This window comes from Nerophis lumbriciformis, linkage group LG24 (genome assembly GCF_033978685.3).
Source record: "Nerophis lumbriciformis linkage group LG24, RoL_Nlum_v2.1, whole genome shotgun sequence".
In the NCBI taxonomy this organism is placed as follows: domain Eukaryota; kingdom Metazoa; phylum Chordata; class Actinopteri; order Syngnathiformes; family Syngnathidae; genus Nerophis; species Nerophis lumbriciformis.
The window spans coordinates 12887152-12902477 of NC_084571.2; the positions used below are offsets into that span (position 1 = coordinate 12887152).

The following is a 15326-nucleotide window of genomic DNA, read 5'->3' on the forward strand; positions in this document are numbered from 1 at the left end:
AGCAGAGACCCGCTTCCTCTCCCACTCTCAAGCCACTCGAACGTTGTCCACGCTACCCGGTACACACATGCGCAGAAGGGGTACAAGACGGACACTTTGCCCCCAACGTTGACTACCAGGCTCTTCCCGTGCGGCTTCTCTTCCCCTCAGACACCACCTGCAGGCACGTGTCCAGAAAGGCGTGAGCCGCGCCCACGCACAAGGCCAACTCCCAGGCTTCCTAGAGCCCACCCGCCTGTGCCCTCTGCTCCCGCCGAACCCGTACAAGCGCTCCCCCCACCAGCTCCATCTAGCATCTGGAATCTGCTTCCTGAGGGGGGGGGCAGTGCTGGTAGTGTGTCAGCGGGGCAAGCAGACCTCCTTCCACTGAAGTTGCTGCCTGCCTCTCCTCCAGCGGGGGCGCTGTCAGCTTTGGCCCCACTTCCTGCTCCAGTGCCGCAAAGCAAGAGAAGTACAGCGCAGAGTGGATGGACGAATGGTACCAAGGGGTGCTGAAGGAACTGGAGAGGGAGGAACAGTCCTGTTCAGTCCTGCAGCCACCTACCGCTCTGGCCCCGCCCATCATGTCAGATGAGCCGCCTGCTCCTCTGGCTCCTCCCACGCCGACAGCCCAGACGCTTGCTCCTTTGACTCCACCCATCACGACAGACGCTCCAGCTGCCACTCTGACGCCACCTTCAACCCTGGTGGGCCTGCAAACGCCATCCTCTCCACCTCCTGCTCCAGCGCTGCCAAGCAAAGGGGATCCTCCAGAGAAGTACAGCGCAGCATGGATGGAGGAGTGGTACCAGAGGGTACTGAAAGAGCTGGAGAGTGAAGAACGGTCTGGCTCGGTAGTGGGTCTGCATACACCTGCTCCTCTGACGAGCCGCCTGCCTTGCCTCTGACTTCGCCCACGCCGGCAGACGAGCCGCCTGCCTTGCCGCCTGCCTTGCCGCCTGCCTTGCCGCCTGCCTTGCCTCTGACTCCGCCCATGCCGGCAGATGAGCCGCCTGCCACGCCTCTAACTCCGCCCACGCTGGCAGACGAGCCGCCTGCCACGCCTCTGACTCCGCCCGCGCCGGCAGACGAGCCGCCTGCCACGCCTCTGACTCCGCCCACGCCGGCATACGAGCCGCCTGCCACGCCTCTGGCTCTGCCCACGCCGACAGACGAGCCGCCTGCTTCACCTCTGGCTCCGCCCACACTGACAACGCCTACTGCTTCCACGGCAACGTCTCCGGCTTCCACGGCGACGACGTCTCCTGCTTCCACGGCGACGCCACCTGCTTCCACGGCGACAGCGTCTCCTGCTTCCACGGCGACCCCACCTGCTTCCACGGCGACAGCGTCTCCTGCTTCCGCTTCCACAACGACGCCTGCTGCTGCCACGCCTGCCTTGCTTCTGGCTCCGCCCATGCCGACTTCCACGCCGATGATGACGTGCCCCCCTCCTCGTTTCCGGCGTGCCGCACCACGGTGCAGCCTACCTCCTCGTCTCGGGACTATTCTTGGACGCCGTTGGCGCCAACAGCAGCGACGCCCAGGACTTGGACTAGAAGACTGCTGAGGTTCTGGCGCCAGTCTCGTCAGCCTCCTCAACGGCCACAGACATGGCCGTTCCGAGGTCGCCCACCTCGACAATTTCGGTGACAATCTACTCGCCGCCGCCACCTTGCTTGTCCCCGGTGACTTCGGGGACACATGGCCTGGCGGCCCACCGCCAAGTCCTCCCTCCACCCTCCCCTGACTTTGGACTTATTCTGTTTTTTTTAGGGGAGGGGTTATTAGTTTGGGACGTCTGGTATCCGTCCCTTAAAGGGGGGTTATATAAACCTTAATATTACCTGTATGCCGCTCCTGCTTGTTTCTGCCTTGGAAGGAACACTACCAGCGCAGCTATGCGCCCTCAAAGACGTAACACAAACAGCTTAATTTTTGTTTCATCTGACATCACATGGACAAAGATAAGACATTCTGGAGAAAAGCTCTGTGGTGAGATGAAACAAAAATTTAGCTGTTTGGCCACAGTACCCATCAATATGTTTGGAGGAGAAAAGGATAAGGCCTTTAATCCCAGGAACACCAATTCCTACCGTCAAGCATGATGGTGGTTATTGACTCCACACAAGTCAATAACATCAACAAAGCTCACCTTTGTGCATTCATGTACATTTGGTGGACAACATTACAAGAACATTTGAAAAGTATATGAATAACCAGACATAATTAACCTTTTTGAGCAACACCTGTTTGTGTTTGTCAATCAGGCATCTTTGTATCAGTTGGTCGCTGTCTGGTTTTGGTCATTGTTGAAAACTGAAAGTGTTTCATGTGTTATGTTGCATGACTTGCACTATTCGTTATGATTAAATACTCGTCCTCCTGCCTCTTGTGTCTTGAGGTCAAAACCACCGCAACAATGTGTGTTTGTGACAAAAACGTAATAAATACATATTTACTGAAATGTCATTAAATAATTCAAATTTAAATTAGACACACAGATGTATTCATGAATTATTTTATTTATGTGAACGAACATTTAATGCAATTATTTAATTATATAATCATTAAAGTAATTGATTTCATTATAGTATGGTTTGATTTATTATTTAATTAATTATCCCAATATCTAATAAATTATTTTGTGATTTAATACAATTGTGTACGTTATTTTCAGTGGGCGGGTCGTAACACTTTGACAATTGACTGAATGTTCAGGAAATAATTAAGAAAATAATTAAATCATTAAATAATACAATGATGAAATAATTAAAGAAATAATAAAATGTGTAGTAAATTCAATTATTACATAGTTATTTCCATATTTTAAATACACTATTTTTGATTACGTACAAATTATTCCAAATTTGTTTCTTGAATTTGAGCCTCCATACTTCATTCGCGTCCTATCATGGCTCCTTGCTCTCTCGCAGACCCCCACGGCCCCTCCTTCACCATGGGCAAGGCGGTGTGGCTGCTCTGGGGTCTGGTCTTCAACAACTCCGTCCCGGTCCAAAATCCGAAGGGAACCACCAGCAAGTTCATCGTGTCCGTGTGGGCCTTCTTCGCCGTCATCTTCCTGGCTTCCTACACTGCGAACCTGGCCGCGTTCATGATCCAGGAAGAGTTTGTGGACCAAGTCACCGGGCTCTCTGACAATAAGGTAAGTCTAAATTATAACAAATGACATACATGTATTTAACACCAACACAATAGCACTGGTTGGACTCGGGTCAAACTACTACTTTACTAAAAGTGTGCGTGCATTAAAACTAGGGATGGGTACAGTTCACATTTAAACCGATCCGGTACCTGGGAATTGATACCTGTACTGTGTGTGTTAATAAATATTAATTGTTTCTATTAATAAAATCAAATTTTTTTATTGCAACATTTACAAATGAGCTGGTTATGAGAACTGCTGTCCGATTATATATTTTGTTATCATTACATTTCTGAGTATCAATGACAGTTGCAGAAGTGTATCGTTAATGATATGTTGACTGGTCAGTTATGTCTTTCTTTGCGCCCACAAATGTGTTAATACTGTAAATATTGTACTTATTACGCAACAGCTAGTTGCAATTTTCATTAACACATTTGGAGGTGTTGAAATCGCCATATAACATTACTAATGCTAATCAGTAGCATGTCAAAGGCAAAGCTATTGTATATTAACATCAAGCTAGCGCATTTTAGGAAAAGTAGAGCCTTACTTAACTTATGTTGGAGCATTTTTTTGAGTCAATTTCTTTTGCGACAAACTAATTTTAGCTCAGGGGCCGCAAGGAGGAAAATCTGTGCACACGCGGGCCGGACTATTAAAATCATGGCAATACAACTAGAAAATAAAGACAACTTCAGATTGTTTTCTTTGTTTTACTTTGGCCAAAAATACAACAAACACATTCTGAAAATATTACGATAAAAATATAGAAAAATATACCGGCAGCGGTAAAGTTTAAATTGATGAAGGAAAGAAGGAAGTGAATGAATGTTCATAACTGAATACATTTACATATGCATTAATTTAATTGTATTTTTTATTTTATTTTATTTTTTAATTAAGTAACGTTATAACAACCTTTTTCCAAAACACAATATAGAATGTGAGATATAACAGGATAATGCATACATTTATCATTTGTTTTCAAAACGCTTACAAAAAAATGGAAAATGTACTCTGGGACCCCATTTTTATGTCCTGATGGGGATTAGTCGCACCGGACAATAAGCTGCGGATATATACGTTGAGAAATGAGTTTTTTACACAGAAGTATTCTGTAAATGTTTATTTACATACCTTAATTGTTTCCAAATGGCGTCTGAAGCGCGGCAGTAAAATGGAAGATCAAACAAAACAGAAGTCATTGTCATGGATCCACTAGCTGTGGAAGCCAGCTCTCCAATCAGCTAAACAGACTCAATAACTCCACAGTGACATTTTGGGTAATTTATTGAGGAATTTGTGAAACTAAAACAATAAAAAAATAATGCTATTGTAAGTTAATAATACCAACACAGACACTTGTAAACGTGTTAGCATATTAGCTAATGCCAACAATGCTAGCACCAAACAATTGTATCCGATTCTTGCGGTGACAATTTGATTCAGAATCGATTCTCTATTCAATCCAATTCCCTCACTGTATAATTTGGTATAATAATTATAATAACACTTTTTCAAAACAAAAGCTCCTTCTGGTTGCATGGAGATAGCCTACAAAAATATGTAAAAAAAAAATCTATTCTAACATACAGTATATCTTTTTTTAATCAATCCCAGGATGAATAAGAATCATTATTTGGATGTGGATCGATTATTTTCATTTTTTCTTCAGCAACCCTGAAAATAACTTTCTTAAAAGTAACTATTAAAGCATCAATATATTTTTTTAAAGTAATTAAACTGAATTAATTTGATCATTTAGCATCTTTATATATTTAAATATATGCACCTTCTTCTGTGTGTGTTTGAAATATGACATATTTTCCCATATCTGTGTTATTTATAGGTCAAAATATGAAAACATAAACACATTTAGTGCGACCATAAATTGGGATCCATATTGATTTGTACCGTTTACTTTTGAAAAGATGCGGTTCCAATTTCAGTACCTTTGAATCGATATAAATTCTTGGTACTTTTGTGTATCACTAAATGTTGTTTGTTGGATAATAAAATAATATTCTTTATTGTAAATAAGTGTGTTGTCCAGTTGTACATATATCTTGTTTTATTATACGATTTGAGTCTCATTTGCAATGCAGCTGCATTTCCAAGACATTACATGGCAGTATATAAGGTATGTTGCGCCCTACAATATGTTTATACTGTAAGTAGTGTACTTATTACGCACCAGGTTTTTGATTGTAACAATAATAGTACAGTAGTTACAGTTTTCATTACGGAATTTGGAGGTGTTGAAATTGCCATGTAAAATCGCTAATGCTAATAATAGCTTGTCTGTGGCAAATCCATTGTAGATTAGCAATAAGCTAGCGCATTTTGAATTTACGTTCAAGCGTTTTTTTGCCAAGCATACTTGCTTTGTTGGTGCTGAAAATTGTAACATTACTCGGAGGGAGTTTGACCGAGTCCGCTGTTTAGTCTGCAACCGAACGTGGCGAGTGTGAAACCGGACATGACGTCATGTGCAACAAAGGTATCATTTGATTTTTCATTAATTCTGCCTTAGCCTATAAAGTACCGACTTCGGTACTTGTGTTGTTATGTTGTGGATTGATGTCGAAGCTTTAGACAACGTCAGAGGTCGAGGTGCAGGCCGAAATGGCAGCGAGTGGCAGGTCAGCAACTGAGGAGTAGTCAAAGGCCAATTCTTGGTACTTTTGTGTAGCAATAAATGTTATTTGTTAGATACTAAAATCATATTTTTTAATGTAAATAAGAGTGTTGTCCAGTTGTACATATAGCTTGTTTTATTATACGATTTGAGTGTCATTTGCAATGCAGTTGTATTTCCAAGACATTAGATGGCAGTATATAAGCTATCTATGGTATGATGAGCCCTACAATGTGTTTATACTGTAAGTTTTGTACTTATTACGCACCAGAATTTTGACTGTAACAATAATCATACAGTAGTTGCAGTTTTCATTACCAGATTTGGAGGTGTTTAAATTGCCATGTAAAATCGCTGATACTAATAGTAATTAATTATTTGTTGGATAATAAAATACTATTGTTTAATGTAAATAAGTGTCCAGTTGTACATATATCTTAATTTATTGTACAATTTGAGTCTCATTTGCAATGCAGTTGAATTAGATGGCAGTATATAAGCTATCTACGGTATGTTGCGCTCTATAATATGTTTATACTGCAAGTATTGTACTTATTACGCACCAGATTTTTGATTGTAACAATAATCGTCCTGTAGTTGCAGTTTTCATTACCAAACTTGAAGGTGTTGAAATTGCCATGTAAAATCGCTAATGATAATAGTAGCCTGTCTGTGGCAAATCCATTGTAAATTAGCATTTTGAATTTACGTTGGAGCGTTTTTTTTACGAAACATACTTGTTTTGTTAGTGTTAGAAAGTGCAACATTACTCGGACGGAGTTTGGCTGAGTCCGCTGTTTAGTCTGCAACTGAACGTGGCAAGTGTGAAACCGGACGTGACGTCACGTGCAACAAAGGTATCGTTTGATTTTTCGTGAATTCTGCCGTAGCCTATAAAAGTACCGACTTCGGTACTTGTGTTGTTATATTGTGGACTGATGTCGAAGCTTTAGACAACGTCGGAAGTCGAGGTGCCAGCAGATATGGCAGCGAGTGGCAGGTCGGCGACTGAGGAGTTGTCAAAGGCCGAGGCACACAAGAAGGCAAGCGGCGGACAGATGTGGGCAGTGTTGACGGCTGAGGTAAGGAGAAAAGAACGACATATGTAGGGAGAAAGCAAACAAGATGTCGGGCGTCAGAGAGGCTCAGCCAAATAAAAAGGTTAAACAGCCATTTTGGACATGTTTCCCGAGCCTGGAAAACAAACCTGCAATAGGAAGAGCAAAATTCACCTCGGTGATTCTGGTCAATGTATTTTTTTTTTTTTCCTCTTCAAATGGCTTTTAGCGTAAACCCCCAGGGGGAAGAAAGGTCACAAATCCATTCACCGTAAAAGAAGTGTCATGTTTTTTTGTAAAAGGCTTACAAATGGTACACCTGGATTGAGTCTCCTGACACAGCTTTGTTTTTGACCTCAGTCTGTGCACCCGAGCACAAATACCTCGGATAAGCGCTTGACTACTTGGTAGCCCTCCACTTATCAAGGCCAACAAAAATAATGAGTTAACTCATGTGATTAATCACAGAAAATGATTGCATTAATCATGTGTAGTTGCAGATTAATTACACTTTTTTTTTTTCATTTAAAAAAATTAATAAAATATATATATTGCATTCCTTTACATTAACTGCACCTGAACAACGCCGTGGGTTTATCTAAGTGAGTGGTGTGAAACTCAAGGCCCGTGGGCCAGATCCGGCCCGCGAATGAATGATCTATGGCCCCCGGGATGATATTTGATTAGTATTAGAACCGGCCCGCAAGCCACAGCCGCCTGCTGCTGTTTGGCACGCACCAATACTCCATCAGTGTTGGCGCTAGGAATTTTCAAAACGGGGTCCTAGGGACCCCATCAAGTCATAAAAATGGGGTCCCACAGTACATTTTTGGGATCCCACTTTTTTGTAAGCGTTTTAAAAACAAATGATACATGTATTCATTAGCCTGTTATATCTCACATTCTATATTGTGTTTTGGAAAAAGGATGTCATAAACGTTACTTAACTCATTTAAAAAAATAATTAAAAAAAAAAACAAATTTGTATGCATATGTATTCAGTTATAAACATTCATTCACTTTCTTCTTTCCTTCATGTATCTAAACTTTACCGCTGCCGGTGTTTGTTTCTATATTTTTATTGTAATATTTCCAGAATGTGTTTGTTCTATTTTTGGCCAAAGTAGGACAAAGAAAACAATCTGACATTGTCTTTATTTTTTAGTTTTAATGCCATGATTTTAATAGTCCGGCCCACGTATGAACAGATTTTTCTCCATGAGGCCCCTGAGCTAAAATGAGTTTGACACCCCTGATGTAAGTGATCAGTGATCAGGTCAATGTGTACACATATCCCTTCAAAATAAATCCCAACGGGACTTTAGCTAATATTCTTATGAGGTGTTGAGCAAAAACATTACGTAAATTTAATTAATTTTTTTTAAAGAAATTGTGTATGACATTCCGATGATTAATTTGCTTTTTTTTTTTTAATAATTAAAATTATGTAAGAAAGTAATTTATTGTGATTAGTCTTGATTACAGTACACTCCCGACTATAAGTCGCTACTTTTTTCCCTACGCTTTGCACCCTGTGGCTTATAAAACAGTGCAGTTAATTTATAGATTTTTCTTCGCTGACGGCCATAATGCGAATAGATTTATTTAAAAAAAACAACAACAAGCAAAGACACTAAAAAGGTGTGTTGTTGTTTGTGCTATGGCGCCATTTTTTGGACGAGTTCGCTTGATGGCAGCAAAACAGGTGGTGAAACAAAACAGAAGTCATCGTCATGGACCCACTAGCTATGAAAAAGTTAAAAGTTAAAGTACCAATGACACTAGGTGTGGTGAAATTTGTCCTCTACATTTGACCCATCACCCTTGATCACCCCCTGTGAGGTGAGGGGAAGTGGGCAGCAGCGGTGCCCCGCCCGGGAATAATTTTTGGTGATTTAACCCCCAATTCCAACCCTTGAGTGCCAAGCAGGGAGATAATGGATCCCATTTTTTTATAGTCTTTGGTATGACTCGGCCGGGATTTGAACTCACGACATACCGATCTCAGGGTGGACACTCTAACCACTAGCCCACTGAGTAGGTAGTAAAAAGCTAGCTCTCCAATCAGCTAAACAGACTCAATAACTCCATGGTGACGTTTTGGTGAATTTACTGAGGGATTTGTGAAACTGAAACAATACAAAAAGAATGCCATTGTAAGTTAATAATACTAACACAGACACTCGTAAATGTGTTAGCATATTAGCTAATGCTATCGACGCTAGCTTGATTACATTATGATAGCACGTACACATATGCATGAAAACACTCCTACAGACGTCACACATGGAACTCTTTAGTAAGTAAGAATTATTTTAGTTATATTGTAAAACTTACAAACAATTCTTGGAGGAGAACCATCCATCCATAGGGATGATGTTTGATAAGAAATTATCGAGTTCGGGCCCATTATCGAATACTCTTATCGAACCGATTCCTTATCGATTCTCTTATCGAATCCAGATAGGTTGTTGTATATGGAAAAAAAAAACACAATATTTGGTTCAACAAAAGCTCACTTTTATTTTATAAGAAAAAAATTATAATAAATAAATAAATAAATATTGACTGTTGTTACCCCCCTAAAAAAATCAAATAAATAAATATTTACTGTTGTTACCCAAAGTATATTAAGTGGGATTCTTCAGAAAAACAAATATATACAGTAACACAAAAACAACCTGTCTCTGTGATCACTGTAGGTGTATATATAATAATATAGTGTTAAATAAAAATCAGTCCCTTGGGCACAACACTGAAAATAATACAGCTCTCCAAAAAGTGCACTTCTGCTGCTATTGGAACATACTAACTACACACACTATGACACTAAGAACACCACAGTCTTCAATCAACAATTATTTTTCCAAAAAATTAGCTTGTCTGCTTTTACAGGATCAAGTCTGACCCGCTCTTCGCTAATCGTGTCGCCAACGGTGGAAAAACACGTTCACTTGGCGTGGAACTAGCTTGGACACACACATCCTCCTCCAGTCTGTATCTAAACTTTCTGGGGTCCATCAGTGTGGCCTCCTCCAGGAATGACTGCACGTCCTTGTCCTGGAGGGAAAATGAGGGACAAATACAGCATAGAATTAGGGGGGAAAATAGCTGAATGTGAAGACTAGGGTGTCTGTTATTAAGTCTTTAGCATTAGTATGTGGAATTAAATGATGGACTGGATTAAGTAATGAAGTAAAACATTGTACTGATATGATCCACTTTAAGGGGTTGATCAAATTGATAGTGCTTACAAAGTACAAAGAAGAATTATGAGAAATACTTTCAACTTTTTTGATAATAAGATATTCTTCATCTCAGTATATTAATAATGACTGAATTAATTAATTACATTTTACAAAACTGTTGTACATACTAATTCACAGATGTTATTTTATTATAAAAAGGTCAGTAAATGATGTATATATTTATAAACGCTCTGAAGTGGGAAAGGTGTAGGATTAAATAAGCTTTACTTCTTCCTACTCCTTTCGGACATGATGTAAAGTGAAATTATATGAAACTGTGATGTGTTATGCTGTAAGTGTGTTCATGTACAAAATAAACTAAAGAAAGAAAGAAAGCACTAGTTTATTAGACAGACCTGCAAACTCTGGAGTGGTGTAGGCTACAAGATACCATTAACGTTATCAGACACATACAAAAAGGCTAACGTTAGAGTTACCGTTAGCCACTGACTATGCTTAGGTAACGTTAGTCTAGCTAACATTACTGCAGTCCTGGTTGACATAAGAGGTAACGTTATTTTAGCCTAAAGGCTACAAGTGAGCAAATATGGAAATGAACCGGCAACAGTTAACGTTGGTTACTCACCGCCACTATCACTTGAACTGAGGCTGCAGGTTGAAGCACAGGAAGAGGGGCGTGCTTCGTCATCTCTGTCGCTGCTTCTCTATGTGTCGAAGACACGACACGGTTCTCGAACGTTCAGGTTATGTTCGGCCTGAACATGTTTCAACATGCTTGTTGTGCTTCCCCCCCTTACATGAGAGCGAAGCCTGGCAATAATTGCATATTGCCGTTTCCTCGTCGTATTTTTTTTGTAAAATTAAGCCATGCCTTGAGGCGTTTTTTACGGTCCATTATTTTTGCTGCTTTCTGTATCTGCCGCCTAATTACTGAGCTACGTCATTTCCTGTGATGTCCCACAGGGCATTTCCTGTGGGACGGGATTCGTTCCCAAGGATTCGAATAAAGAACCAACTCTTTTTATTTACTATAGTGGCCTCGATAACGGGAACCGGTTCTTAAAAAGGGATTTGAGTCCATGGAATCGTTTTTTTTCTTATCGAACAACCGGGAGAACCGGTTTCGAACATCATCCCTATCCATCCATCTATTTTCTACCGCTTGTCCCTCTCGGGTCAAGTGTATAATTTATGCTGAAGAGATGTAGTCTGTAATTTTATTTTTGTTGTTTTTACAAAACCGTATTTTGGGTGGTTTTTAGTTATTGTCTCCAAAGTGAGGGAGTATATCCATGTGTACAGGAAGGCTTTGTGGGCCAAAGTTAAATGTTTTGAGTGGGAGCCAACAGTAGTTTTTGCTTTTGTTTACTTATTGTGCAATTTTTTTGTAAAAAAACAAACAAAAACAAAGTGTAGAAAAACCAAATCCAGACAGGAAGATTTTGCAGAGGGAGCAGAGACTATTTACTTGGCTGCGGTTTTACTCTGCAGGCTGTCTTTTGCATGTACGCCCTGCAGTAAAGCTAAAAGAGATCTGAAGATATTCCCTCCATGCTTTTTGCACCCGGGGATCATAACAAGTAACTAGAGCGATGCATTCTTCTTCTTCTTCTTCTTCTTCTTCTTCTTCTTCTTCTTCTTGCTTTGTCTCACTTTGAGGACACAACATGGTCTCGACTTGCTGGTCCCTGTAAATAGTACCAATTTAGCTGCAAGGCTTATCTAGGTCTTGGAAAACAAAGTTTGTTTATGACATATGGCTGCAACATTATATATAGAGACTGCAAAGACAAGATACTTAACGTTCGAACTGGAAAACCTTATTTTTTGCAAATATTAGCTCATTTGGAATTGGATGCCTGCAACATGTTTAAAAAAAAACTGGCACAAGTGGCAAAAACGACTCAGAAAGTTGAGGAATGCTCATCAAACACTTTGGAACATCCTACAGGTGAACAGGCTAATTGGGAACAGGTGGGTGCCATGTTTGGGTATAAAAGCAGCTTCCATGAAATGCTCAGTCATTCACAAACAAGGATGGGGCGAGGATCACCACTTTGTCAACAAATGCGTGAGCAAATTGTCGAACAGTTTAAGAACAACATTTCTCAACCAGCTATTGCAAGGAATTTAGGGATTTCTCCATCTACGGTCCGTAATATCATCAAAAGGTTCAGAAAATGTGGAGAAATCACTGCACGTAAGCGATGATATTACCCTGAGGCGGTACTGCATCAAAAAGCGACATCAGTGTGTAAAAGATGTCACCACGTGGGCTCAGGGACATTTCAGAAAACCACTGTCAGTAACTACAGTTGGTCGCTACATCTGTAAGTGTGAGTTAAAACTCTACTATGCAAGGCGAAAGCCATTTATCAACAACACCCAGAAACGCCACTGGCTTTACTGGGCCCGAACTCATCTAAAATGGACTGATGCAAAGTGGAAAAGTGTTCTGTTGTCTGATGAGTCCACATTTCAAATTGTTTTTGGAAACTGTGGATGTTGTGTCCTCCAGAACAAAGAGGAAAGGAACCATCCGGATTGTTAGGCTCAAAGTTGAAAAGCCAGCATCTGTGATGGTATGGGGGTGTATTAGTGCCCAAGGCATGGGTAACTTACACATCTGTGAAGGCACCATTAATGCTGAAAGGTACATACAGGTTTTGGTGCAACATATGTTGCCATCCAAGCAACGTTATCATGGACGCCCCTGCTTATTTCATCAAGAAAATGCCAAGCCACGTGTTACATCAACGTGGCTTCGTAGTAAAAGAGTGCGGGTACTAGACTGGCCTGCTTGTAGTCCAGACCTGTCTCCCATTGAAAATGTGTGGCGCATTATGAAGCCTAAAATACCACAACAGAGACCCCGGACTGTTGAACAACTTAAGCTGCATCAAGAAAGAATGGGAAATAATTCCACCTGAAAATCTTCACAAATTGGTCACCTCAGTTCCCAAACGTTTACTGAGTGTTGTTAAAAGGAAAGGCCATGTAACACAGTGGCAAAAATGCCCCTGTGCCAACTTGTTTGCAATGTGTTGCTGCCATTAAATTCTAAGTTAAGTGCAATAAAAAATAAAGTTTCTCAGTTGGAACATTAAGTATCTTGTCCTTGCAGTCTATTTAATTGAATATATATATATATATATATATATATATATATATATATATATATATATATATATATATATATATATATATATATAAAAAATTACAAAGACAAAAATACTTGGTTATGATTAGGGGTGTCTTGATCCGATCATATCTGATACTGGCCCAACATCAGCAAAAATAAAGTATCTAAAATACAATATAAGCAGTTTACATCTAAACACACAAACTTGGTCTTGAATCAATTAATTTACAAATGTAAACATGATAAGCCATATATAGGCTACCAGGAGTTACCAGCTTTTTTCACTGTGGGCCCACACACTGAAAAATCAAAATACGCAGGGGCTATTTTGATATACCCTATTGTTTGGACTATAGGGCACACCGGTATAAAAACCACAGATAAATATGTTGTGACATGAGTTGTATACACAGAAATATTTTGTAAATGTTTATTTACATACCTTAGTTGTTTCCAAATGGTCTATGTAAGATGGCAGTAAAACTGCTGGTGAAACAAAACAGAAGTCATCATCATGGACCCACTAGCTGTGGAAGCTAGCTCTACAATCAGCTAAACAGACTCAATAACTCCACAGTGACGTTTTGGTGAATTTACTGAGGAATTTGTGAAACTGAAACAATACAAAAAGACTGCAATTGTAAGTTAATAATACTGACACAGATACTCGCAAACATGTTTGTATATTAGCTAGTGCTAACGACGCTAACTTGATTACATTATGATAGCACATACACATGCATGAAAACACCCCTACAGACATCACACTTGGGACACACTTGGGCTGCTGCCCACTGCTCCCCTCACCTCCCAGGGGGTGATCAAGGGTGATGGGTCAAATGCAGAGAATAATTTCGCCACACCTAGTGTGTGTGTGACAATTATTGGTACTTTAACTTTTTTACTTTAAGTAAACATTTTTTTAGTTATATTGTAAAACTTACAAATGTTGTTCGGAGTGATGAATGATGAATCCATACGAGTAGAAACGCTATGGACGTTCTCCTCATAAACTACCACAGTGGATTTATAATGTTATGCAAATAACTCAATTTATCAATAGTATTTGAACTAATCACATTAAGGATGGGTACTTTTTATGAGGGACCTTTGGGGACATTATTCAGAATTACCTCTCATACACACTACTGAAATTATTAGTGTGTATGTAAGAATTTAAGTAGTGTGTATGAGGGGAAAAAAAATTCAGCAGTGTGTGTGAAAGGTTTTCAGTAGTGTGCATGAGAGGAATTCAGTAGTGTGAATGAGAGAAAAATAAACAATAGTGTGTGTGAGAGGATTTCAGTAGTGTGTGACAGAATTTCAGCAGTGTGCATGAGAGGATTTTAGTAGTGTGCATGAGAGAAAAAATGTTGAATATTTAAAAATGTGTTTTGTGGCATTTCCGATCGCTATGTGAAGTGGCACTTTCCATCATTTTCAGCAGACTGCATTGCAAAAATGCAGTAACCCCTTCTTTATCTCACGCGAGATCCCCTCAGGAACGGGGCCATATGAATATAAATCCCTTCCGGATTGTACCTTTTTTGTTTTATTTCCTTTGCCAATATCAGACTATATCAATATCGGATCTGGACACCTCTACTAATATTACATCCATTGGTAGTTGTTTTGTCCGACTGTAATGCAAAACTTATTTAAAATTGATCGGAATGTACGTTACATCGGGTCTAGGTTAGTTTTTGCTCATCCTTCACTAAAAAATTGAACGGCCGACCTGATAAGCCCGAAAGAGAAATAGATGATACAATATTATCTACTCACAGATGACACCTAGTGGTTGTTTGAGCACACTGCAACTAGTCCTGGATACATTAACCAACCCCCACTCCTTAATGGTGTCAACCTCAAGGTCCGGGGGCCAGATCTGGCCCGCCACTTCATTTTATGTGGCCCGTGAACACATAAAAATGATAAATGACCTTATCGTTTCTTACGAAATGCATTCCTTCCTTCTGTTTTGACAGAAAAAATGCACGTATTGCATGCAAGAGCATATATTTTAAACGAACAAACAATAAATAATAAGTAATTTAAGAAATATTATATGTTATAAAATATTTAAATTAAATGTATATGAGTTTAGGTTGTACTTATATATGAATTTGTA

At 40.0% G+C, this 15326-nt stretch overlaps 1 protein-coding gene across 3 annotated transcripts in view; it reads left to right on the plus strand.

The window, feature by feature from the left end:
* The window catches only part of grin2aa (glutamate receptor, ionotropic, N-methyl D-aspartate 2A, a), a 486150-nt gene that overhangs the window by 382534 nt on the left and 88290 nt on the right, over positions 1-15326 (plus strand). For all 3 annotated transcript variants that reach the window (XM_061981593.1, XM_061981594.1, XM_061981592.1), the window contains one exon: positions 2916-3145. In XM_061981593.1, the coding sequence (XP_061837577.1) occupies positions 2916-3145 (230 nt within the window). The remainder of the gene's footprint in view (positions 1-2915; positions 3146-15326) is intronic.